Genomic DNA, 26,179 nt, shown 5'->3' on the forward strand with positions numbered 1-26,179 from the left:
CACCGTGGCTCCAGCCGCAGCACTGCGGGCTGGTTTCTTTCTGGTGTCCTGTTTTTCAAGCCCTCTTTTTCTCTGTCCCTTATATTTATAGTTTTTCTCTGCTGATGGTGTTTTCTGGCTATGAAAGGTGCTGATTTTGTGGTACTAGAGATTGTTAGCAGGACTCATAAGCCCCGCTTTTCTCCATCGCCATCTTCCCGGAAGACCCTTCTGGCTTTCATTACTTGATTTGGCAAGTCTGGAGTGATTCTAATTGGTTTGCCTCTGAATGTCACTTGGCATTTTGTTTTTGTTGCCTTTAAGATTCTCTCGTTGGCTTCTACATTGGCCATTTTGACTACTATGTGGTGTGGGGAACCTTTTCTCTGATCTTGTGTTAAGGGAGTTCTTTAAGTTTCCCAGACCTGTGTATTGACCTCTTGCTCTATGTTTGGAAATTTGCTATTAATCTGCTGTTACTTCCTTGAAGAGATTATTGATCCATTTGGTTTCACCTTCTTTTCTGTCCACTATTCCAATTATTCTTAGGTTAGCTCTCTTAAAATGGGCCCATATTTCTTCAATGTCTAATTCCTGCTGTCGAATTGTTTTTTTCTAAGTTATAAACTATTTGTTCACTTTGGGAGTGAACATCATATCCATATTGTCTAATCGATTGTTTATCGTTTGAATTGATGCCTTTACTTCAATGATTGCATCCTTTATTTCTTTTATACCCTCTCTAAATTCTTTTAGAAACTTCTGTATTTCCTGATTTGATCTTTTGGAGATCTCTGCATTTCTGTGTGATCAGGTTCTGATATTGTGGGGTTGTGGGTATTCATTGCTACATTGTTGTTTCTCCTTCCCATGATTTCAGAAGTTTGTGCCTTCTCTGGGTTCTTCTCTAGGTCACCATGACTTCACTTATGGTCCTCTGGATCTCTAGAGTTTGTGGTAATCTCATCCACAACTACTTGTTTACTGGGTTGTATCACAAAGTCTCATACCTAGGGAGTTAATTGAGGCTACGCGAGACGCTGGAGGTGCCGAGCTGGGCGTTTTCCCATGGGGACCTGCGACTAGGGTGTGTTATCTGAGCCACCATTACTCCTTCACTGGGTTGGACTGCAAAATCTCAGACCCAGGGAAATTATCAAAGCTGCGCAAGTCCCTGGGGTTGCACCGCTGTCATTTCTCCTTTAGGGGCTGCAATTTCACTTACGGTTGTGCATGCTGATTTGGAGCTGTCGCAAACGTGGTGAACTTGCCGCTACTGCTGTCAATATGGCACTGCTGCCATGCTCTCGGACGTGAGGCTGGAGTATTTCTTTTCTGGGTTTGAGCTCTGTTTTGAATCCCTGGAGGGCATCATGAATTTGGCCACTGGAAGTTTTAGATATTCTTTGTGCTGAAAGAACTGCTGAATTACACCTGAATGATCCACAGCTGCTCACTTCAGCTCCTTGTTTACCTTTCCTCTTTGGAGCCTGGTGCTGTGAGGCAAGATGTCGCCGGTGCAATGTCCGCCGCCACAATGTGGGCTGTTTTTTTTTTTTTTCTGGTCTCTGGTTGTTTTTCCAGTCTTCTTTTCCTTTGTCCCTGGTATTTATAGTTTTTATTTCTCTGCTGATAGTGATTTCTGGCTATGAAATGCACTAATTTTGTGGCAATAGAGATCGAGTGTTAGCAGGACTTGTAAATGCTGCTTTTCTCAGTCACCATCCTCCAGGAAGAAATTGAAGATTTCTAAGCACATATAACTTAACCTAATATGAACCAAGAGGACATAGCAAGCCTAAACCAAACAATAGCAAGCAAAGAAATAGAAACAACAATAAAAATTCTGCCATCAAACAAAAGCCCAGGCCCTGATGGGTTTACTGCAGAATTCTACAAAACCTTCAGTGAAGAACTAATACCAATACTTCACAACTTGTTTTGGGAAATTGAAAGAGATGGAATTCTCCCAAATACCTTCTACGAGGCCAATATCACATTAATCCCCAAACCAAATAAAGATACCTCAAGAAAGGAAAATTACAGACCAATATCCTTAATGAACATAGGTGCAAAAATTCTAAACAAAATACTAGCTATACACATTCAAAACCCTATCAAGAGAATTGTATACCACGACCAAGTTGGTTTCATCCCAGAAAAGCAAGGCTGGTTCAACATATGCAAATCAATATATGTTATTCACCACATAAATAGAACTGAAAACAAAAACCAAATGATCATATCAATAGATGATGAAAAATCATTCGATAAAATCCAACACTCATTTATGTTAAAAACAATGCAGAAAACTGGAAAAGAAGGAACATATTTCAACATCATTAAGGCAATATAGAATAAACACAAAACTAATACCATATGGAATGGGGAAAAACTGCAAGAATTTCCTCTAAAATCAGAAATAAGAAAAGGATGCCCACTATCACCACTCCTTTTCAATATAGTCCTCAAGGCTCTTGCCACATCAATAAGACAAGAGAAGGAAATCAAAGGAATTCAAATAGGAAGAGAGGAATTAAAACTATCCTTATTTGCAGATGACATGATCCTTTATCTAGAAGACCCAAATAACTCAACCAAAAGATGACTGGAGCTGATTAACCAGCTGCAGGATACAAAATCAACCTAAAGAAATCAGTTGCTTTTCTTTATGCCTACAATGAATCCACAATGAAAGAAAGAAAACAATTCCATTCATTATAACCTCAAAACCAATAAAATACCTAGAAATAAACCTAACCAAAGTTATAAAAGACCTCTACATTGAAAACTATAAAACATTAGAAAGAAATTGCAGAAGACCTTGGAAGATGAATAGATCTCTCATGCTCATGTATAGGCAGAATAAATATCCTCAAAATAGCCATTCTGCCAAAAGTTATCTATAGATTCAATGCAATTTCTATCAAAATACAAACGACATTCTTCTTAGACCTAGAAAAATCAGTCATGAATTTTATATGGAGAAATAAAGACCGACCCAGAATACCCAAAGCAATTCTCAGCAATAAGAACCATGCAGGAAGCATCACAATCCCAGACTTCAAATTATACTATAGAGCAATAGTAGTGAAAACAGCATAGCATTGGCACAGAACAGGTATACTGACCAGATAAACAGAATAGAAGATACAGAAACACACACATACACCTATAGTCTATAGATCTTTGACAAAGTGGCCAAACTCATATGCTAGAGAAGACAGCCTTTTCAACAAATGGTGCTGAGAGAACTGGCTATTCATTTGTAGAAAGATGAAACTAAATCCTTACCTCTCACCTTGCACAGGAATCAACTCAAGATGGATCAAAGACCAAGAAATTAGACTACAGACTGTGAAGTTATTAGAGGAGGGCATACACTCAACACTCCAAATTATAGGCACAGGCAGTAACTTTCCGAACTAGACCTCCAAAGCACAGGAAAGTAAAGCAAGAATTAAGAAGTGGTACGGCATCAAACTAAAAAGTTTTTCTCATCTAAGGAAACCATAAAGATCCTAAAGAGGAACCCTACAGAATGGGAGAAGATCTTTACCAGCCATCACTCTGGTAGAGGGATAATATCCAGAATATACAAAGAGCTCAAAAGACTCTACACTAGCAAAACAAATAATCCAATCAAGAAATAGGCAAATGAACTGACTAGACACTTCACACACACAAAAAAGATACAAATGGCCAATAGATACATGAAAAGATGTTCAACATCACTAGTCCTCAGGGAGATGCAAATCAAAACTACACTGAGATTCCATCTAACCCCAATCAGAGTGGCAAGCATAAAGAAATCCAATGACAACAAATGCTGGTGAGGATATGGGGAAAGAGGAACTCTTTTACACTGTTGATGGGAGTGGAAACTAGTTCATCCACTATGGAGATCAGTGTGGAGAATCCTTAAAAAACTGGGAATGGATCCACCATATGATCCAGCTCTACCACTCCTGGATATTTTTCCAAAGGGGTTGAAATCAGAGAACTACAGCAACATATGCATACCTATGTCCATAGCAGCACAATTTGTAATAGCCCAATAATGAAACCAATCTAGGTCTCCATCAACAGAAGAATGGATAACAAAATTATGGGAAATACACACAATGGAATTCTACTCAGCTATAAAGAAGAACAAAATCATGCCATTTGCAAGAAAATGGAAATATCTGGAGAAAATTATGTTAAGTGACATCAGTTAAGCACAGAAAGAGAAGGGACATATGTTTTCTCTAATATGCCCAAACTAGGGAGCACTGGGGATACCAGAGGGACTCCAGGTAATGGAGGGGAAATTTCAGCAAAGATATTATGGAAGGAGAGTAGAGGAAGAAGGCTGAGTTTGATTAATAGAGAAGCTACATTTGAATATGTATAAAAGTATGAATATATCATAGTTAACCTGAACACTCATTATTGGGAGGGCGGAAGGGGAACAGGGGTGGGGGCGGGGAGGGCACCAAGCAGAGTCTAAATGTATACGATTTTCAATATGTTCCACATATAAATAAAAAAAGACATTGGTATACATAGTGATATTTTATTTGGGGTATTGGGGATGGAACCCAGGGGCATTCTACCTCAGAACTACCTAAGTGAAACAGGGTCTCACTGAGTTGCAAAGGACCTCACTAAGTATCTGAGGCTGTTCAAGAACCGTGATCCTCCTGTCTCAGCCTCTCAGGAGAATGGGATTACAAGTGTGCACCACCACACCTGGCTTGTGATTTTTTAAAATATGATACCAATGACACAGGAAACAAAGCAAAAAGATGACAAATGGGTTAATATCAAGCTAAAAAGCTTCTACATAGCAAAGGAAATAATCAACAGACTGATGATACAACCTACTGAATGGGAGAAAATATTAACTAACTATTCATATAACAAATATAGACTTCCAGGAAGATGGCGACAGAGAAAAGCAGAGCTTACAAGCCCCGCTAACAACCAATCTCTATTACCACAAAATCAGCGCCTTTCATAGCCAGAAAACACCATCAGCAGAGAAACAAAAAATGTAATTACAAGGGACAGAGAAAAAGAGGGCTGGAAAAACGAGACACCAGAAAGAAACCAGACCGCAATGCGGCGGCACGGAACGGCGCAGGCGCCATCTTCCCTTGCAGAACCAGGCCACAGAGAGAAGGGTACTCAGAACGGAGCTCAGAGCCACAGAGGAGATACGCCGGCTTCACGCCCGAGGACGCGGCAGCAGCACCTTACTGCTGGTGGCAGCAGAGAGCTCACCGGACGGCACCAGACCAACGCACTCAACAGCCCACCACGCTCCAGAGAGGAGTGGTGGACAGCGAGCCGAGGTGAGCTGCTGTGGAACAGCTGGGCAAAATTCGGCAGATTTTTCGGTGCAGGGAGTATCTAAAGCTCCCAGTGGCTGGGCTCAGCACACCCTGCAGGGACTCAGAGCAGAGCTCAAAACCAGAGAAGAAATACACCAATCTCACAGCCGAGGGCGTGGCAGCAGCTCCATATTGCCACTGGTGGCAGCAGCAGCGAATTCAGAGTCCACTACAGCTCCATCAGAGCACTCAAGAAACAGTGAGTCAAATTGTGGCCCCTAGAGGAGAAATCCGAGTACTGCATTCCCAGGGATTTGACCCAGTGGGGGAGAGGCAGTGGCAGAGATATCACACCAAGGAGAACGCCCAACCTGGCACCCCCCCCATGGTCTAAAGCAGCCTCAATCGACTCCCTGGGTCTGAGACTTTGTGATACAACCCAGTAAAGGAGTAGTGGGGACTGAGATACCACAGACTCGAGATCCAGAGCACCTTAAGTGAAATCATAGTGACCCAAGGGAAGAACCCAGAGAAGGTACAAACTTCCGAAATCATGGGAAAGAGGAATAACAATGGAGCAGTGAATGCCCACAACCCCACAACATCAGAACCTGATAAAACAGAAATTCAGAGATTTCTAGAAGATCAAATCAGGAAAATAACTGTAGAAATAATAGAGGTGTTTTGAAAAGAATTCAGAGAGAGCCAAAAAAAGAAAAAGGATGCAATTAATGAAGTAAAGGCCTCAATTAAAAGTACAAATAACTGATTAGACCACATGGAGAATAGAATCTCGCTCCTAGAAGATGATCATTCCAAAAATGAACACATAGTTTCTAAATTTGAAAAAAAATCCGCCGGCAGGAATCATTGAAGAAATATGGGCTCATTTTAAGAGAGCTAACTTAAGAATAATTGGAATAGAGGAGGGAAAAGAAGGTGAAACCAAAGGGATCAACAATATCTTCAAGGAAGTAATAGCAGAAAAATTTCCAAACATAGAGCAAGAGGTCGATACACAGGTTCAGGAAACGTATAGAACTCCCTTTAGACAGGATCAGAGAAGAGGATCCCCACGCCACATAATTGTCAAAATGACCAATGTGGAAGCCAAGCAGAGAATCTTAAAGGCAATAAAAACAAAGGGCCAAGTGACATTCAGAGGCAAACCAATTAGAATCACTCCAGACTTCCCAAACCAAGTCATGAGAGCCAGAAGGGCTTGGAGTAACATATTCCAAACTCTGAAAGAAAACAACTTCCAGCCAAAAATTTCCTACCCAGCAAAACTTTCTATCAAATTAGATGGGGAAATAAGAAGCTTCCATGACAAACAGAAACGGAAGGAATTTATGTCTTCAAAACCAGCACTAGAGAAAATAGTCAAAAATACTCAAAGAGATTAACTACAAAGAAGAAATAGGTAACACACACCAGAACCAGAAAAACAAATTTTCCATCCAACAGGCAACTAAGATTGGTTTTCTGTGGAGATTCACTATTTATGTTCGTCTTTTACCTATCTCTAAATTGTATTGTTTGCTTTTATTGTTGCTATTTTTAGGATTTCTAGTTGGAATATTAATATACCTTCAGATATAGCATTTGGAAATATTTTATCCCATTCTATCAGTAACTTTTAACTCTGTTTACATTGTCTTTGGATATACATTTTTTTTATTTTTTAGGGAGTTTGTTTCCCCTTCTGTTGCCTGTGCCATTGAAATCATATTCAAGAAATCACTGCCAATTTCAATGTTGTGAGGTTTTATGACCCAGATTTTTTTCTAAAAGTTTATAGTCTTAAGATTTATATTTAGATCTTTTATCTATTTTGAGTTAATATTTGTATATGGGGTTAGGTAAGGGTCCAGTTTTATTCTTTTTCATGTAATTATTATTTTTTTTAACAATATTTAGTTAAAAGATTATTATTTCTTCCACCAAATGTTCATGGAAACCTTGTCAAAAATAACTTGACAATATATGGAAGAATTTATCTCTAGGCTTTTATTTAACTCCAATGGTTTATATATCTGCTTTTAGAAAAGTACTACACTGTTTCTTTCTTTTTTTATTTTTTATTTTTTGCAGGTCTCTGGATGGAACCCAGGGGCATTTGACCTCCGAGCTGCACCCCCTGCCCTATTTTTTATTCTTTATTTTGAAACTGGGTCTCACTGAGTTGCAGAGGGCCTCACTAAGTAGCTGAGGCTGTCCGCAAACCATGATCCTCCAGGTCTCAGCCTCCCGAATGCTGGGATTACAAGCGTGCGCCACCACGCCTGGCCACTGTTTCAATTATTGTAGCCTTATATGGTTTGAAATCAGAAAATACACATCTTCTAGCTTTGTTCTTTTTAGAGATCATTTTGGGTATCTAGAGTCCATATTCCATATTAGGACAGATTTTTTTCTGAAAAATAAATAAATAAATATATGATAGTTTCACGTAAAAAAAAAAAGAAAAAATATTCTCTGGTAAGAAAGCAAAAAGAAAAATTGAAATGTTATCTTTAAGTCATCAAAAGCTTGGTATCAGACAAATGAAACTGTTATGTGAGATTATCATTTTTAATTTTGGATAAATACTAGATGTCAACCACTAAACCAAGCATGGGAAGGAGGGATGGGGAGGGAACGGGGTGGGGATTGGGTAGGGGCTAACTGGGCGATGTGTGCATGTATGTCTACAAAAGATTTTTTTTATCCCACTATGATGTATGAATAAAGTACACCAATAAAAAATATAATAAAATAATAAAAATAAAATAAAACAGAAGATTCACAGCAACCTATCAAAACAGGCCCAGTTAACCTGAGCTAGCATGGTAAGGAAGTCCCTTCTGATTTAACCATAAAAAAATATATATATATATATAAAATTATATATATTTGGAACTAAAGGAAACTTTGTAACAAAAATAATCCAATTTAGAATGGGCAAATTATTTGAATAGCAATTTCTCAATAGAAATGCAAATGGTTAACAAATATATAAAATTATATGAAAATATGTTCAAAATCATTAGTTATTAGGGAAATTTAAGTAAAAAATACAGTATCATTTCATTATTATTACAAGCTGGGCATGGTGGCACATGCTTGTGTTCCCCACGCTTGGGAGGCGGAGACAGGAGGATAGCACAGGTTTGAAGCCAGACACGCTGGCTTAAGAGACCCTGTTTTTAAAAATAAAAGAATATAAAATAGGTCTGGGAGTGTAGCCTGGAAGTCAAAGCGTTTCCAGAAACCCTAGTAATACCAAAAAAAAAAAAAAAAAAAAAAGGCTATTACAGAAAAAATAAATGCTGGCAAGGATGTGAAGAAAAAGAAACTCTTACACACTTATGGTAGAAATTTAAGTTAGAACAACCATTATGGAGAACAGTGTGAAAGTTTCTCAAAAAGATAAAATTAGTTATTATAAAATCCAGCTATTTCACTTCTTTTTATGTAGTCAAAAGAAATGAAATAAGCATACCAATGAGATAACTGCATGTCCATATTTGCTGTGGCACTATTTACAATAGCTAAGATATAAAATCTACCCTGGTAATCATAGACATGAATGAATAAAGAAAATGTGATAGCAATGTGCAATGGAATATTCATCATCCACAAAAAAATGAAATAGCATCACTTGCAGCAAAATGTGTAAACCACCATACCTGGCTGTAAAAGATATTGAATTGAGCTGAGTGTGGTGACACAGGTTCGAAGCCAGCCTCAGCTGGCTTGGGAGACCCTGTTTCCAAATAAAATATAAAATAGGTCTGGGAGTGTACCCCGGAGGTAAAAGGCTTCTGGGTTCCATATCCAGTACCAAAAAAAAAAAAAAAAGATATTGAATTGAAAGTGGGCAAAGTATAAGATCTGTAGCACTAGCTTACCAAATATATAGACTAAAAAAAATACTTTTGACAATTTTAAAATTACTGCAAATTAATAATAAACCCTCTCTTACATTAAATAAACATATATTTAAATATAAGTGTGTGTCTGTGTGTGTGAAGTGTGCACACACACTAGTATGCAGCTATGATAATACTATATGTATGAATTTTAAGCATGAGATTTATATGTGAGTTTACCAAATATACAGACCAAAAAACACACTTTTGGCAGTTTTAAAGTTACCAAAAATTAAGAATAAACATTTTCCTCTTCCATCAAATAAACATATATATTTAAGTATAAGTGTGTGTGTGTACTGTGCACACTACACACACACACACACACACACACACACACACACACTACACACACACACACTAGTATGCCACTATGATAATCAATATGTATGTTTAAGGAATCTGCCTACCAGGACTTCCTCCATCAGAATATTTTGGGTTTCTGGGTCCTACAGGAGGATGATTAGGAAAAAGGAAAGTTGTTTTCCAGCCTATCCCTTCTGGCCACCAGATGGTTCTCTGTACTTTACTGAAACGCAGATGATATTTTACCTAGAAGTAGCAATGGAAAATAAGCTATGTTTAAAACAAAACTAAAAATGAAATGTTAAAAACAAAGGAAAGTTTAGGTCAAATGGGAAGCCATGTTATTTGAAGGATGAAACTCATTCGATGTCAAAGTAATTCTGAATGCTTGGAAACAGCAAAATACATAATCTCCAATAACATCTACATTTGAACCCAACTCGAAATGATAATCCATGAGCTATAAACATGGCTCATATGTGTGTGTATGTATATATGTATGTATATATGTATATAAAAAGATTCTCAATGTCATACAATGTAAATTAAAAATGCAGATATTTAATATCCTTCTTACCTTCAAAAGCTTAGCAATACAAACTTAGAAAAGATATAGACCAATAGGCACATTAATATGATTCTTGTGGGATGAAAAATAGCACAACTCCAGTGAAGAATCAGTCTAAATATCATTCATTTTTAACACTTGATGGGAATATCTTATATTCCTAATAACAATGTATGAATTCCACATCCTTAGCAACATTTGGTATTTGTCAGACTATAAATTTAGATCTTCTGTTTGGTGGGTAGTAGTATTTCACTGTAGTTAGAACTTGCATATTTTGCCCAGGCATGATGGCACACACTTATAATCCCAGTATGTGGGAGGCTGAGACAGGAAGATCAGTTTTGTGGACAGACTCAGCAACTTAGTGAGGCCCTCCACAACTTTCTTAGACCCTGTTTCAAAATGAAAGAATACAATAGGGCTGGGATGTAGCTCAGAGGTATAAATGCCCTGGGTTTCATTTCCAGTGCCCCTCATATGCATTTTCCCCACGTCTGATGGTGTTTCATACGTTTTCATGTCTTTATTGGCCATTCATGCATCTGCTATGCAGAACTATCCTATTTAATTTTCTGCCTAATATCAAAATGATTATCTTCTTATTCAGTTATAAGACCTTTAAAATATGGATACCATTACATTATCAGATATATGCATTACAAGTCATTTCTAAAGTGTATTTTTGAGTAAAAATTTTCATTAAGATAATTATGGATTGAAATGTATTAGGAGAAATCATAAAAAGATCCTGGGTAAACTCTGACCATTCTTCCCTGAATAGTACCATTTTATAGAATTATAGCATAATTTCACAACCAGCATGATATTGATACAATTCAAAAATCTTATTCAGAGTTGTGTATTAGATTTTATACAACTTTATAAAAATTATATAAGACATTTTATATGTAGTCTTCTGTATCCATTATCACAATGAAGATGTCAAACAATTCCATTGTCTCTTTTTTTTCTGATACTTACCCTCTGGCAAAATAATCTTACAACAATCAATACCTTTTCTATACACCAACCACAAATCTACTGATTTAGGTGTGGTGGTGCACATCAGTAATCCTAGTACATGGCAGGATGAAACTGGAGGATCATAGGTTCAGTGAGCCTTAGCAACTTAGTGAGGCTCTTAGCAAGACACTGTTTCAAAATAAAATAACAATTAAAATGGGCTTGGGATGTAGCTTAGAGGTAGAATATCCCTGGGTTGAATCTCCAGTAACAAAAGAAAAAAGAAAAAAAAAAGAAAAATCTGGAAGATAATGCCATCAAAACAGATTAAGCACTTAAGGGAAAAGAAATCTGGGGAATTTTAATGTCAGAAATATAGTCCAAATATTTGAAAAAAATAAACACAGTTTACCAGTAATCAGAATAATAATAAAAATTGGCACTGAAGATACTTTCAGCCAATATATACTAAAAATATATCTAAATCTGCATCAGCATTTCGATAATTTTAAGTTAGTAAATGGAAGAAAGCTGGCACAGAAGAATGGAGTCATGAATGGATGAGACAGAAAAAAAATGTGTTATCTTAAGTTTTTCTTAATCTTGTCTCCTATTAAAATATAAAATAGTATTTTACTCCATGTCTCGATATTATAGATCGACAATTTATTACCATCTCTAATAGAATAGGATGTCTATAAAATATGCTATCAAGTCGCCAAGTTCAGAACATTGGTTGTTTCTTTCCATCCTATGGGTTTTAATCAGATTCTCCTCAATCCTAATATCCTAATACTGAATCCATGTGGACAAACTTTAGAGTTTTATCTAGACATTTATAAAAGGAATTAAATTCTTCCTTTCATTCAATCAAAGAGGATTTACTAGAATCAGTTGTCTGCTGGTGAAGAGGCATATGTTTTGAAGCTTATTTGTTTTACCTCCCTTTTAGAACTAGAAGCACTACATTAAGTATTCAGAGATTCCCATGTATCTAAGATCTTATATGTGAAAGATATTTTCCTGTCATAATGGATGGTTAAGAGCATAGGTATTAAAGTTACTCATTTCTTAATTTGTGTTCTTGCTGTATTGAATATAATAGTATGTATTGGCAAAATAAATTTCTTCATTTATAAAATAGGGATAATAATACACAATTCATTAAAATCCTAAGAATACAATTAGGGGAACATTATTTATTTGGAGAACTTTAAATAAAATCTTCTTACCTGAAGTGGCAAAGCATCATTCCTGTGTTTGAAGTCATAGTCAAAAACAATGGCAGCAAACACTTTTTGAGACTCAGAGTTATACATAACATACTTCTCAAACTCAGTTTCTGAAGAAAAACCTTTAACTATAGAAAAACAAAATTGTCTACTTAAATAAAAATATCTGATAATGCTTTCTATTTGAGAGGTGGGATACTACTTAATACAGACAAAGCCTTGAAAAGTATTATAATTTTCAAAGCACTGTTTCTCAAATATTGGCATCAAGACTTCCAAATTGATACTTAGATTGCAAACAATTTTAGGTCTTATAAAATTTTACTATAAGTTAAAGTAATTATTATAAAACATATATAAAGTAAGTCATTAGTCATCAGTGAAATGCAAATCAAAATCACAAGACAACCACAGAAATGCCTATAATAAAAAAAAGGCAGATGATAACAATTATTGGTGAAAATACAGAGAAATTGGAATCTTTAAGCAACGCTGAAAGAAGTATAAAAGGTACAGAAACTTTAAATAACTGTTCAATGGTCACTTAAAAAGTTAAACAGTCACCATGTATCCTACTTATTCCACTCTTACACCCAAGAGAAATGAAAACATATGTCTACACAAAATTTGTAAACAAATTTTCACAGTGGGTATTATTTACAACAGCCAAAAGGTGGAAATAACTCACAGTAGACATCAACTGATGAGATGATAAATATATCAATTCAATACAGCACATGCATACAATATGATAATACTTAGCAATAAAAATAAGGGATGCCAGACATGGTGGTATATGCTTGTAACCCCTGCCCTTGGGAGATGGAGACAGGAGAATCACACAGGTTCAAAGCCAGCCTCAGCTACTTAGTGAGGCTCTCAGCAACTTAGTGAGACTCCATTTCCAAATAAAATATAAAAAATAGGGTCTTCTGGGAAGATGGCGACCTAGAAAAGCGACGTTTACGAGTCCCGCTAAAAATTGATCTCTATTACCACAAAATCAGCACTTTTCATAGCTAGAAAACACTATCAGCAGAGAAATAAAAACTGTAAATACAAGGGACAGAGAAAAAGAATGCTAGAAAAACAACCAGACACCAGAAAAGAAACCAGCCCGCATTGCCGTGGCAGAGCCGTGCTGGATCATTTTCCCTCACAGAACCAGGCTCCAGAGAGAAAGGGGACTCAGAACGGAGGTCAAAACCAGAGAGGGGATACGCCGGCCTCACAGCTGAGGGTGCAGCACCAGTGCCATACTGCCGGCGGCAGCGGCAAGTTCACCAGGCCCACGAAGGCTTCAGACCACCACACTCAACAACTCACCAGGCTCCAGAGAGGAGGGGTGGACAGGGAGCTGAGATAAGCAGCTGCAGAACAACTGGGTATAATTCAGCAGATTTTTTGGCACAAGGAGCGTCTAAAGCTCCCAGGGGTTAGGCTCAGAACACCCTCTAGGTATTCAACAGTGGAGCTCAAAAACAAAAAAGAAGTATGCCAGCCTCACAACCGAGGGCGTGAACTTGCCAGCAGCGGCAGCAGCGAGTTCACCGAGTCTGTGACAACTCCAGATCAGGGCACTCAACAACCAACCGTAAGTTGAACTGCGGGCCCTATAGAAGAAATCACAGTACTGCACCCCCAGGGACTTGAGCAGCTTTGATAATCTCCCTGGGTCTAAGATTTTGCAGTCCAACCCAGTGAAGGAGTAGCGGTGGCAGAGATACCCACCCTAGTCGCAACTCCCCATGGGAAAACACCCTACCTGACACCCCCATTGTCTCACGCAGCCTTGATTAACTCCCTGGGTCTGAGACTTTGCAACACAACCCAGTAAAGGAGTAGTGGTGACTGAAATTACCACAGACTCAAAATCCAGAGCACCCTAAGTAAAGTCGTAGTGACCCAGGGAAGAACCCAGAGAAGGCACAAACTTCTGAAATCATAGGAAAGAGGAATAACAATGGAGCAATGAATGCCTACAACCCCACAACATCAGAACCTGATAACACAGAAATTCAGAGATCTCTAGAAGATAAAATCAGGAAAATAACTGTAGAAATAATAGAGGACTTTGGAAAAGAATTTAGAGAGAGTTAAAAAAAAAAAGATAAAGGATACAATCATTGAAGTAAAGGCCTCAATTCAAAGTATAAACAACAGATTAGACCACATGGAGAATAGAATCTTGTTCCTGGAAGATGATCACTCCAAAAATGAACGCATCATCTCTAATTTAGAAAAAAAATCCAGCAGCAGGAATTTGACATTGAAGAAATATGGGCCCATTTTAAGAGAGCTAACAGAAATAAGATCTTAACATGTTAGGAATTAAAATGATCTCTCAATAATCACACTGAATGTAAATGGCCCCAACTCCCCAATAAAAAGACATAAAGTGGCAAAATGGATTAAAAATCAGAATCCATCCATCTGCTGCTTACAAGAAACACACCTTACAATAAAGATAAGAACAACTCAAGGTAAAGGGTTGGATCAAGGTAATCCATGCTAATGGAACTCGAAGACAAGCAGGAGTAGCAACTATGATATCAGACAAGTTAGATTCAAACCTAAACTTAATAGAAGAGACAAAGAAGGTCATATTTTACTGGTGAAAGGAATAATCTAGCAAAAGGAAATAACAATAATCAACATCTATACCCCAAACATAGGTACAGCTACTTTCATAAATCAAACTCTTTGTGACATGAAGTCACACATAAATCCCAATACAATAATACTGGGAGACTCCAACACACCTCTCACAACATTAGACCAATATTCCAGACAAATGTTCAGTAAAGATGCCTCAGAACTAAAGAACACCATTAATAAAATGGATCTATTGGACACATATAGAATATTTCACCCAACTACAGCGGACTTTAAATTTTTCTCAGCTGCTCATGGAACCTTCTCCAAAATAGATCACATCCTGGGACACAAAATGACCACTGACAAATTTAAAAATGTTACATACTTCCCTGGGTCATTTCAGACCATAATGGAATGAAACTAGAAATTAACTATAAGGAGACCCAGAAAAACAACATAAACATGTGGAGACTGAACATCACAATTCTGAATGAAGAATGGGTTATAGAAGATGTAAGAGATGAAATCAAGAAATTTCTAGAAATGAATAAAAATAAAGATACAACATATCCAAACCTCTGGGATACTTTGAAGGTAGTATTAAGAGAAATATTTATAGTACTGAGTGCTCACATAAGAAAAGAGAAAATCTTTAAATAAATAACCTAATGACACACCTCAAAGCCCTTGAAAAACAGGAACAATCTAACCCCAAAGCCAGTAGAAGGCAGGAAATTACTAAAATTAGAGCAGAAATTAACAAAATAGAGAATAAAAAAAGAGTACAGAAAATCAACAAAACCAAAAGCTGGTTTCTTGAAATAAATTAACAAGATAGATAAACCACTAGCCAACCTAACTAAAAAAAGAGAGAATCAACATCATATTAAATGGGAAAAAATTCAAGAATTCCCCCTAAAAACAAGAATGAGACAAGAATGTCCATTATCACCACTTCTCTTCAATATAGTATTGGAGACTCTAGCCAGAGCAATAAGGCAAGAAAAGGAAATCAAAGGAGTACAAATAGGAAAAGAAGAACTCAAACTTTCACTATTTGCAGATGACATGGTACTATATTTAGAAAACCCAACAAACTCAACCAAAAGGCTTATAGAACTGATCAACAAATTCATTCAACAAAGTATCTGGATACAAATCAATCTTTAAAAATCAGAAGCTTTCCTGTACATCAACCATAAATCCACTGAAAAAGAAATTCAGAAAAGACTTCTAACTCAGGATCTTCCACAAAAAAAAAACCAAAATATTTGGGAATAAACTTGACCAAGGAGGTAAAAGATCTCTAAAAAGAAAATTATAAAACACTGAAAAAAGAAATAAAAGAAGATCTTAGAAGATGGAAGGATCTTCCATGTTCATGGATTGGCAGAATAAATATCATTAAAATGGCCATCCTTCCAAAAGTGATCTACAGATTTAACACAATGCCCATTAAACTACCAAGATCATTGCTCACAGACATAGAAAATTCAGTCCTTAAATTTATTTGAAATAACAAAAAGCCCAGAATAGCCAAAGTAGTTCTCAGCAACAAAAACCATGCAGGAGGAATCATAATACCTGACTTTAAACTATACTACAAAGCCATTGTAATAAAAAAAAGCATGGTTCTGGCAAAAAACAAACAAACAAACAAACAAACAAACAAAAACACAGATACATAGACCAATGGAGCAGAATAGAACACCCAGAAACAAGTCCACACACTTTTCAGCCAATTGATTTTTGACAAAGGGGACAAAAACATACACTAGAAAAAAGATAGCCTGTTCAATAAATGGTGTTGGCAAAACTGGTTAACCATATGCAGAAAATTGGAAATTAATCCTACTTTCACCCTGTACAAAAGTCAATTCAAGATGGATCAAAGACTTGGAAATCAAACCAGAGACCTTGAAGCTCCTTGAAGAGGGCATAGGTCCAACACTGCAACACATAGGCACAGATAAACACTTTCTCAACAAGACCCCAAAGGCACAACAAATTAAAAGGCTAATCAATATGTGGGGTTGCATGAAACTGAAGAGCTTCTGTTCAGCAAAAGAAAATGTCAAGAACCTCAACCAAGAGCCAACAGAATGGGAGAAGATTTTTTGCCACCTACAACACCGATAGAGACTAATATCTAGAATATACAGAGAACTCAAGAAATTCAACACTAAGAAAACAAAGCATCCAATCAAAAAATGGGCAAGCAAATAAAATAGACACTTCACGAAAGAAGAAATTCAAATGGCCAATAAATGCATGAAAAAATGCTCAACATCACTGGCAATCAGAGAGATGCAAATCAAAACCGCACTGAGATTTCACCTAACTCCAACTAGAATGGCAATCATTCAAAACACAAACAACAACAGATGCTGGCGAGGATGTGGGGAAGTGGGAACTCTAAGACATTTTTGGTGGGATTGCAAATATTGCAACCACTCTGGAAAACATTATGGAGAATCCTCAGAAGAATGGGAACAAATCTACCATTTGATCCAGCAATACCACTTCTGGGTATCTACCCAAAAGATAGGAAACCAAACTACCAAACTAATGCATGTGTATCTATGTTCATAGCTGCACAATTCACCATAGCCAAACTATGGAACCAGCCAAGATGTCCATCAACAGATGAATGGATTACAAAACTGTGGGATATGTATACAATGAAATTTTACTCAGCCATCAAAAAAAACTCAATTACATCATTTTCAGGGAAATGAATGGAACTGGAGGACATTATGCTAAGTGAGATTAGTCAGTCACAAGAATAAGAAATCAGATGCTTTCCCTAATATGTGAAAGCTAAGGAGAAATGGGTCATAGGAAGAACTCTAGATGAAAAAGGAAATCCTTTAGAGGAGCAAACAAGACATCCTAAAGGAGGAGAAAAGAGGGGAGAAGAAGGAAAATCTCTAAAACACACAATGTACTTAAACATATCAAAGTCAACCACAAATCAAGCAAGGGAGGGAGGAATGGGCAGGGAATGGGGTGAGAATTGGGTAGGGGTTAAATCAGTGATGTGTATATGTATGTACACACAGGTTTTTTTTTTTTTACCCCAATATGATGTATGAATATAATGCACCAATAAAAAAATTTTAAAAATAGGCCTGGGAGTATAGCCTGGAGGTAGAAAGCCCCTGGGTTCCACCTTTAGTACCACACCCCCCAAAAATAAGGGATTATATATGCTACAACATGGATGAATCTTGAAAACATGTTAAATGAAAAAAAGCCCAAGTATTGCATAATTCTATTTATATAAACATTTACAATAGAGAATTCTATTAAGAATATATTAATGGTTTCCTAATGGTAGTAGAAATGGAAGATTGAGAATTCATGGATAATGGAGGATTGTAAAAATGCTCTAAATTGATTGTGGTAGTACATGTATAATTCTGAATAAACTAAAAGCCACTGAATTGTATAACTGTATACTTAAAATGAATATTTCATATATGTGGTATGTATACTGTATCTCAAAAAAGTTGTTTCAAAGGAAAATAAATATAAGGTGTGGAAAGCTCAAAACTGTATTTTAGAAAAAAAAAGAAAAACTCATTTGATGGCACAAGAGCAGCATCAAGATAACAGAAGGAGGACTCATTGAAGACAAAAAAGAGAGAACACACATACACAAAGTTGAACAGCATTTCAAGGACCTGTGGAATAAAGCAAAACGTCAAGCATTTGTATCATAATAGTTCCAGAAGAGAAAAAAGGAGACAATACTGAAAAACAATTTTAAAAAATAATTTCGAAAATTCCCCAAACTTTACTAAAGACGAAAACTTGAATATTCAAAATGTTCAGTGAACCTCAAACAGAACAAAAATCCAGATTTAGATATATCATAATGAAACTTCTGAAACTACAAAAAGAAAAAATCTTGAAAGAAGCCAGAAAAAAATGACATACTACCTATACAGAAACAGGATTTGAATAATTGCATATTTATTTTTGGAAACCAAAGAAGTTATAAGAAAATGGATCTTTTAAATGTTGAGAAAAATGACTATCATGTTACATGTTGTAGTAATGTTGTAGTAATAACTACACTTAGTCAAGTATTCTTCAAGAATGAAGTTGAATAAATATTCTCAGACATAAGCAAACAAAGATAGTTAATTGTTAATAGACTTGCTCAGAAAAATTGTTACATTTCTCAGAGAAAAGAAAAATTACACCAGAAGAAATCCTGGAATTTGAGGAATGAAGGCAGAGCAAAAGCTTTGGTAAATACCTGGGTAAAATCTTTTCTCTTAAGGCCTTTCAAATATATATATGTAAAAGACAATATTTTCTGGTGCAATTTTTGATTTATGTATAAATGGCAGCTACACAACATAAAGAGAGGAAATGTAAAGGGACCAATGGACTGGTAAGTGTTTGACATTATAACAAATTAATAAACTATTAGTTTTCAATAGACTGTAAAAAATTATGTATGAATGTTTTAACCTCAAGAGCAACCACTAATAGTATTATATAACAGAAGTCCATTCAAGGTACCCATATTTTTCTTTTATAGATCATGATTTTGGTGTCATGTCTAAAGATTCTTCAGCTAAGTTATATTTTCTCCTACGCTCCTTTATAAGGGTTTTTACCATTTATGCTTACATCAACCATTTAGAGTTAGTTTTTGCATAAGGTATGAGCCTTCATTGTTTTAGCTACTTGTATCCAATTGTTCCAGCATCATTTGTTGAAAAGGTTATAGTTTCATTGAAGTATATCTTTAACATAAGAGTTTGAAAGTGTTCTAACATATTAATGTAGTGTAGGTTTACTTCTGAGTCCTCTTTTCTCTTTCATTGATCTGTGTTGTCTGTCCCTCCAACAATACCATACTGCCTTCATTATTATAGTCATATTCTAATCTTAAATTGAGAAATGTAACTCCTCAGATTTTATTATTTTTAAACATTCTTTTGCTCCTCCAAAAACAGTAATGCCTTGCAGAACCTTAATGTCTAACCTGTTATACTGATGTTAAGATTCCTCTTCACGTTCTCAGTGATTTCTTTTACCACATCAATATGAGAAGGTATGTAAACCAATTCCCACTCACTGGCATTTTTGAGGAAAGAAGGCAGAGTACTGATGGGATGAGAAATGAAATTGTAAGGCCCAACAATCTCTGTATCTGTAGCTGCATGAAATAATAATAGCAATACTGCAAATGCCAAAGATGCGAAGACTTCTGATAATAAATTAATTGGATTTCTCCTCTAGAAGAAGAAAAACAGATATTAATTAGATTAGGAATACACATTCAGTTCACATGAAAATTTTATTATATTAAACTTCTTTTGGTTTCACTCTAGAATAGAGCCAGTTCTTCCCAGACTGTCACTTACTGTCCTTTCCCTTCCCTCCACTTTCTTTACAGGCTATACTATACTATCGATTCATTACTTTTATAGATTTTGAAGTGCTACCCACAACTTTAGAGCTGGCTTTTCAAAAGTACATGCATGTACTTGTTTACACACACACACACACACACACACACACACACACACACACTCAACAAACTGGCATTTATGGACATTCCCTTAGATGCCTTCACCTACCTTTAATGTAAAATTTTTCCAGAGGAGTACTGTAAATTGATTGAATGTCAACAAATCCATTCTTCTATGAAGAGTGTATATATTCAACTCTAAGTATGGAGAAAAACTTTTTTTAAATATTAAGTTATCTAATAATGTGAATGACAAATAATAGGATTATACCTTTATTCTACTTTTTCCTTAATTAACCTAAAATTGATGTTAAGAAAGATCGTGTATTTGATACAAATCAATCCGTGTTGTTCCCTTTTTTCTATTAACTTACTTAATATCTAATGGAGTTTTGATGTGTATAAGCCAGGAAATAGAGAAATGTTAATAAGAACCATTCCATTTCTCCAGGTAATGACAGCATAACACTAAAGCTGCATTTTAGACAAATGAAGATGAGAAATCTGGGGATTCCTTACTCCACTCTTGCCCCATTCATACAGAAGAAGTCTAATTCAGATTCTATAGCCCAAGAATAGTGGGGTCTTGCAGGCAGAGTGGCTGATACACACTGAGGGGCAAGCCAAAAAGAAGAAGGGGATGCTGAGTCCCATTGTCTCTTTTCAGAGGAGGCATAGTCACTCTGTGAGCAGTGTGCTGTTCTCTTCACCTCTAGCTCTAGTGCACTGGCACTGAGGCTCTATCTACAGGCAGAAGCAGGATATAAGGATAAAGATTGCTACAGCTCTGCCTGGCAGGGCTAGATTTTATTTGGAACTGAGCATAGAGAAATTAATACCTAAATAAGTTGTCAAAAACCAATGGAGAAAGCTAGGCATGGTGGCGCACACTTGTAATCCCAGCAGTTGGGAGGCTTGAGACTGGAGGATCGCGGTTCGTGGACGCCTCATAGCAAGAGTGAGCAGCAAAGGACCAACAAAAATCAAACAAATAACACTCTCCCGCTCCCCAGAGAAGCAAGGAAAGTAATCTTCCTGTGATCATATACTCCCTATGTGGCCCAGAGAGTTGGTGGTATATGCTACAGAGCAATCAGAACAAGACAGGGTTGGAGGGGTGTAAAATCATTCTCCAAACCACAGATAGCGATCACAAAGGCAAAAGGTGGAAAGCCTTAATGGTTCATGGAGCTTAAGCAGAATCTCTTACTAAATATGGTCTATGATGCAGCTGGGTATGGTGGCAAACACCTGTTTTGGGGAGGGTGAGACAGAAGAATCACATGTGTTATGATAGCCCCAACAATGTATCAAGACCATGTTTCAAAATGAAAAAAAAAAAATAGGATTGAGGAGCTGGGTGTGGTGGCATGCACCTATAATCCCAGTACTTTAGGAGGCTGCAATATGAGGATTGTAGGTCTGAGGCCAACCTCGACAATTTAGCAAGGCTCTCTGCAACTTAGTGAGACCCTGTTTCAAAAAATAAAATAGTCCCCGGGGGTAGCTTTGAGGTAGAATGCCCCTGGATTCAATCCCTGGTACCACACACACATAAAGTCTATACTATGTGCTACTCTGCCCTGGTTATCTAGAAAACTGAGTGCTTGACTCTTTCAGGAGATATATGAGTGGGATTTTTAATATACTAGGCCCAGAATGCATATAGAATAAAAGAAGTAAACTCCATAAATTGTGGTAACAACACCCCAAGTCACATTAGAAAGGATAAAACTCTAATTGGGCGTGAGCATGACCTTTGACTTATGGGTTAAAGTCAAAGGTTGTTATAACAAACCATGGGAAATAGTTCAGGATCAAAATTATGGATAATCACAAGTATTATGGGCTGAATGTGTACCTATAAAATTGATTAATATATTTAAGCCTTAACCTCCTTAGTAGCTCAGAATGTGACTTTATTTAGATAGGGCCTTTAAAAAGGAGATTAAGTTAAAATGAGGTTATTAGGATAAAAATTAATCAGTCTGATTGATGGCCTTATAAAAACATAAAATTTTATTATTTATTTTTTGGTGGTACTGGGGGTGGAACCCAGGGGCTTTCTACCTCTGGGCTGTACTCCCAGACCTATTTTATATTTTATTTGGAAATAGGGTCTCACTAAGTTGCTGAGAGCCCCACTAAGTAGCTAAGGCTGGCTTCAAACCTCCTATCTCAGCCTCCCAAGTGCAGGGATTACAAGCATGCACCATCACGCCTGGCTCTATTTTATACTTTATTTGGAAACAGGGTCCCACTAAGTTGCTGAGAGCCTCACTTAGTAGCTTTGGCTGACTTTGAACCTGTGCGATCCTCCTATCTCAATCTTCCAAGCACTGGGATTACAAGTGTGTGCCACCACACTCAGCTCTAAAAACAGAAGATTTAGATATGCACAAAAAAAAAAAGACATCAGGAGCAGAACATGTTGATGCATACCTGTAATCTCAAAACTAGGGAGGCTGAGATAGGAAAATCACAGGTTCAAGGCCAGCCTCAGCAATGTAACCAAACTCTCAGCAACCTAGAGAGATCCTGTTTCAAAATAAAAAAATAAAAGGACTGGGATTGCAGCTCTGAGGTATAATGCCCTTGGATTCAATCTCTAGTCCCACAAAACAAAACAAAAAATAAAACCCCACCAGGGACACACATTCAGTTAAAGATGTGAAGACACAAAAGGTAGCCACATGCAAACCAAACAGGCCAACTACCAACAATTTCATCTTGAACTTCAGGATTGTTAGAAAATTGACTTTTGTTTTGAAGCCATCCAGTCTGAATTATTATATAGCAGCCCTTGAAAACTAATACACAATAAGAGACTTAAAAAAGACTTTAAATCAACTGTCTTAAAATATGTTCAGGAAGATAAAGGCAATAAAACAATGATGTATCAACAAATACAGATTAACAATAAAGAACACAGAGCCCCCTCCCTCACCACTCCACCAGTGGACTTGTCCAACTGCAAAGACGCATAAGTGGCCTTTCTTGACTATAATCCCATTAGTGGCTTTGCTCCAGCACTGCCTTACCACAGAGCCCTCTAAGTGTATCACTGACTACAGAGATCCCTCAGCAGACTTGCCTAATGGCAGCTCCACCAGTGGCCTTCCCTGACTGCATAACCAGACCAGATGGTACTGTCTCATGGCAGAGACCCTCTACTGGGCTTGCCAACTGCAGCCTCGACTGGCCAGTCCTGCCAAACTGTAGAAGGCTCCCTTACCACCTATAAGCCTTACCTGGCCATCCCCCCTCCCCAATCAATTGAATATAAATCAATTTAACTCTAAATTAAAAGCTAAGGCAGCCGGGCGATGCCCGCTTGTAATCCCCGCTTTTGGGAGGTGGAGACAAGAGGATCGCGCTGGTTCAAAGCCAGCCGTGAAGGCTTAAGAGACCCTGTTTCCAAATAAAAATATAAAAAAAGGTCTGGGAGTGTAGTCCAGAGGTAGAAGAGCTTCCAGGAACCCCAGTACCACAAAAAAAAAAAAAAAAAAAAAACTTGTGGAGATATACATGCACACATTACCCAATTAGCCCTTACCTGATCCCTGTCCCATTCCCTCCCCTTCCCTCCTTCCCATACTTGGTTTAGTGATTGACTTTGATGTTTAAGTGTATCATGTGCTTTAAAGAATTTCCCTCTTACCCCTCCCATCCCCTCAGATAGGTCACCTTAATTGCTCCTCTATAGGATCTCCATCTAGAGTTCCTCCTGTTACCCATTCTCCCTAGCTTTCACGTATTAGGGAAAGCATCCAATTTCTTATTTTTTGTGACATTTCCCTGTAAATGCCATAATTTTGTTCTCATTTATGGCTGTGTAAAATTCCATTGTGTATATATCCCATTTTTTCTGTAATCCACTCATCTGTTCAAGGACATCTTGGCTGGTTCCATAGTTTGGCAATGGTGAATTTTGTAGCTATGAACATAGCTACTCATGCATTAGTTTGGTAGTAGTTTGGTTTTCATTCTTTTGGGTAGATACTCAGAAGTGGTATTGCTGGATCATATAGTAAGTTTGCTTACATTCTTCTGAGGTTTTTCCATACTGCTTTCCAAAATGGCTGCACTAATTTTCAAGCCCATCAGTAATGTATTAGAGTTTCTACTTCTCCACATCTGATCAATTACAGTTTCTTCTTTAGAAGTCCTTCTTTTATTTTCCCCACTGATTTCCACTTACTGAAATCCTGAAAGCCAGAAGGTGAGTAACTTTGATGAGATGGTCCACTCACAACCAACTTTTTTTATTTGGATCTGAGAATCTGCTGTGAGATGAGGTGAAGCAGCGGCAGCTTCAAGTGCTTCCTGACTACATGGCTGCAGGGACCCACTGACCCTTTGCTATGGAACAGACCCTGATCCCGGCCTCACTGTGTAGCTGGCTCCAGTCCTGGCCTTGCTCTGGAGCAGGCTCTGGTCCCAGTCTCACTGTGGGGCAGGCTCTGGTCCTGGTCTCGCTGTGGAGCAGGCTTTGGTCCCAGCCTCGTTGTAGAACATGCTCCGGTCTCAGCCTCACTGTGGAGCAGGCTCTGGTCCTGCCACGTTCTGGAGCAGACTCTGGTCCTGGCCTCGCTGTGGGGCAAAATCCAGTCCTGGCCCCACTGTGGAGCTGGTTGTGGTCCCAGCCTGGCTATGGGTCAGGCCCCAGTCCTGGACTCACTGTGGTGCAGGCCCTGGTCCCGGTCTTGCTGTGGGGCAGGCCCTAGTCCCAGCCTCGATGTGGGGCGGTCCCGGTCTTGCTGTGGGGCAGGCCCTAGTCCCAGCCTCGATGTGGGGCAGGCTCCAGTCCCCATCGCCATGGGCAGGGTGATTACAGTGGATCCTATTTTTTCTTCAAATTTTTTCCAATGTTTTTTCTTTTTTTTAATGGAAGAAAACAGTACATGTCTTTTGCAGAAGCGGGGATCCCAAATACCTAGCAGCAATGGATTTTATCTCCCCACTGAAAGCGGAGGCCCACAGCTTTACCACAGAGAGCGGGATCTGCTGCTTTAAGCTCACCATAGCCCCCAGCGTGGTGTAAAGGAGTCCGGCGCCCATGAGCGTTGAGTTCCCCAGGGATACTCAGTGTCCGGCCATGCGGGGCTCCCTCCGACACACCCCAAACATTTTTCTTACATAGTATGTTGTCCAGAATTCCTAAGCATGTGCAACAGAAACAGTCTACTTTCTGGGAGATTTTTTTTTAAATTCAAGGTGGACTGTATTGGATTTGTCTGCCTCTCCCAAATACTGGCTGTCACCACTGCCACCATCTTGATCCCTTCTCAAAAAAGAAAGTTTAACATAGGTAATTCAATAAATGTGATACACCACTTTAACAAAACAAGGGTAAAAATAACACAATCACGTTCACAGATGTAAAAATTCAATACTATTTCATAAAAAAATCTCAACAAATCAGGTAAAAAAAATTAACCTTAATACAATAATGGTAATATCTGAAAAGCCTATAGCTAATATACTAGTGAAACACTGAAAAGTCTCTCCTCTAAAACCTATAGTGGCAAGGATGAACACTCTTGCTACTTGTATTCAACACAGTACTGGAACTCCTAGCTAAAGAAATTAGACAAAAAAAGTAAAAATAAGCATCCAAAGCATGAGGAAGAAGTAAAATTTTCAGGTCATATTACCATATGTAGAAAATACTAAATGTTGGAAAAAATACTCTTAGAACTAATGAAGAAATGCAGTAAAGATACAAAATCAACTTGGAAAAATCAGTCATATTTCTACACATCAACAGTCATAGAAAGACAAATAGTGCATGGTTCCTATTA

At 37.5% G+C, this 26,179-nt stretch overlaps 1 protein-coding gene across 1 annotated transcript in view; it reads right to left on the reverse strand.

Moving 5' to 3' along the window:
* Nucleotides 1–20,544, reverse strand: part of LOC308268826 (phospholipid-transporting ATPase ABCA3-like) — a gene marked incomplete at both ends in the record, with an annotated part of 196,849 nt that extends 176,305 nt beyond the window's left edge. Inside the window, 4 exons of the mRNA XM_080703930.1 lie at nucleotides 9,622–9,763; nucleotides 12,284–12,411; nucleotides 19,887–20,139; nucleotides 20,485–20,544. Of these exons, the coding sequence (XP_080560056.1) occupies nucleotides 9,622–9,763; nucleotides 12,284–12,411; nucleotides 19,887–20,139; nucleotides 20,485–20,544 (583 nt within the window). The remainder of the gene's footprint in view (nucleotides 1–9,621; nucleotides 9,764–12,283; nucleotides 12,412–19,886; nucleotides 20,140–20,484) is intronic.
* Nucleotides 20,545–26,179: the final 5,635 nt, after the last annotated feature.

Source organism: Muscardinus avellanarius, assembly GCF_963383645.1.
Source record: "Muscardinus avellanarius genome assembly, chromosome: 10".
Taxonomy (NCBI): Eukaryota; Metazoa; Chordata; class Mammalia; order Rodentia; family Gliridae; genus Muscardinus; species Muscardinus avellanarius.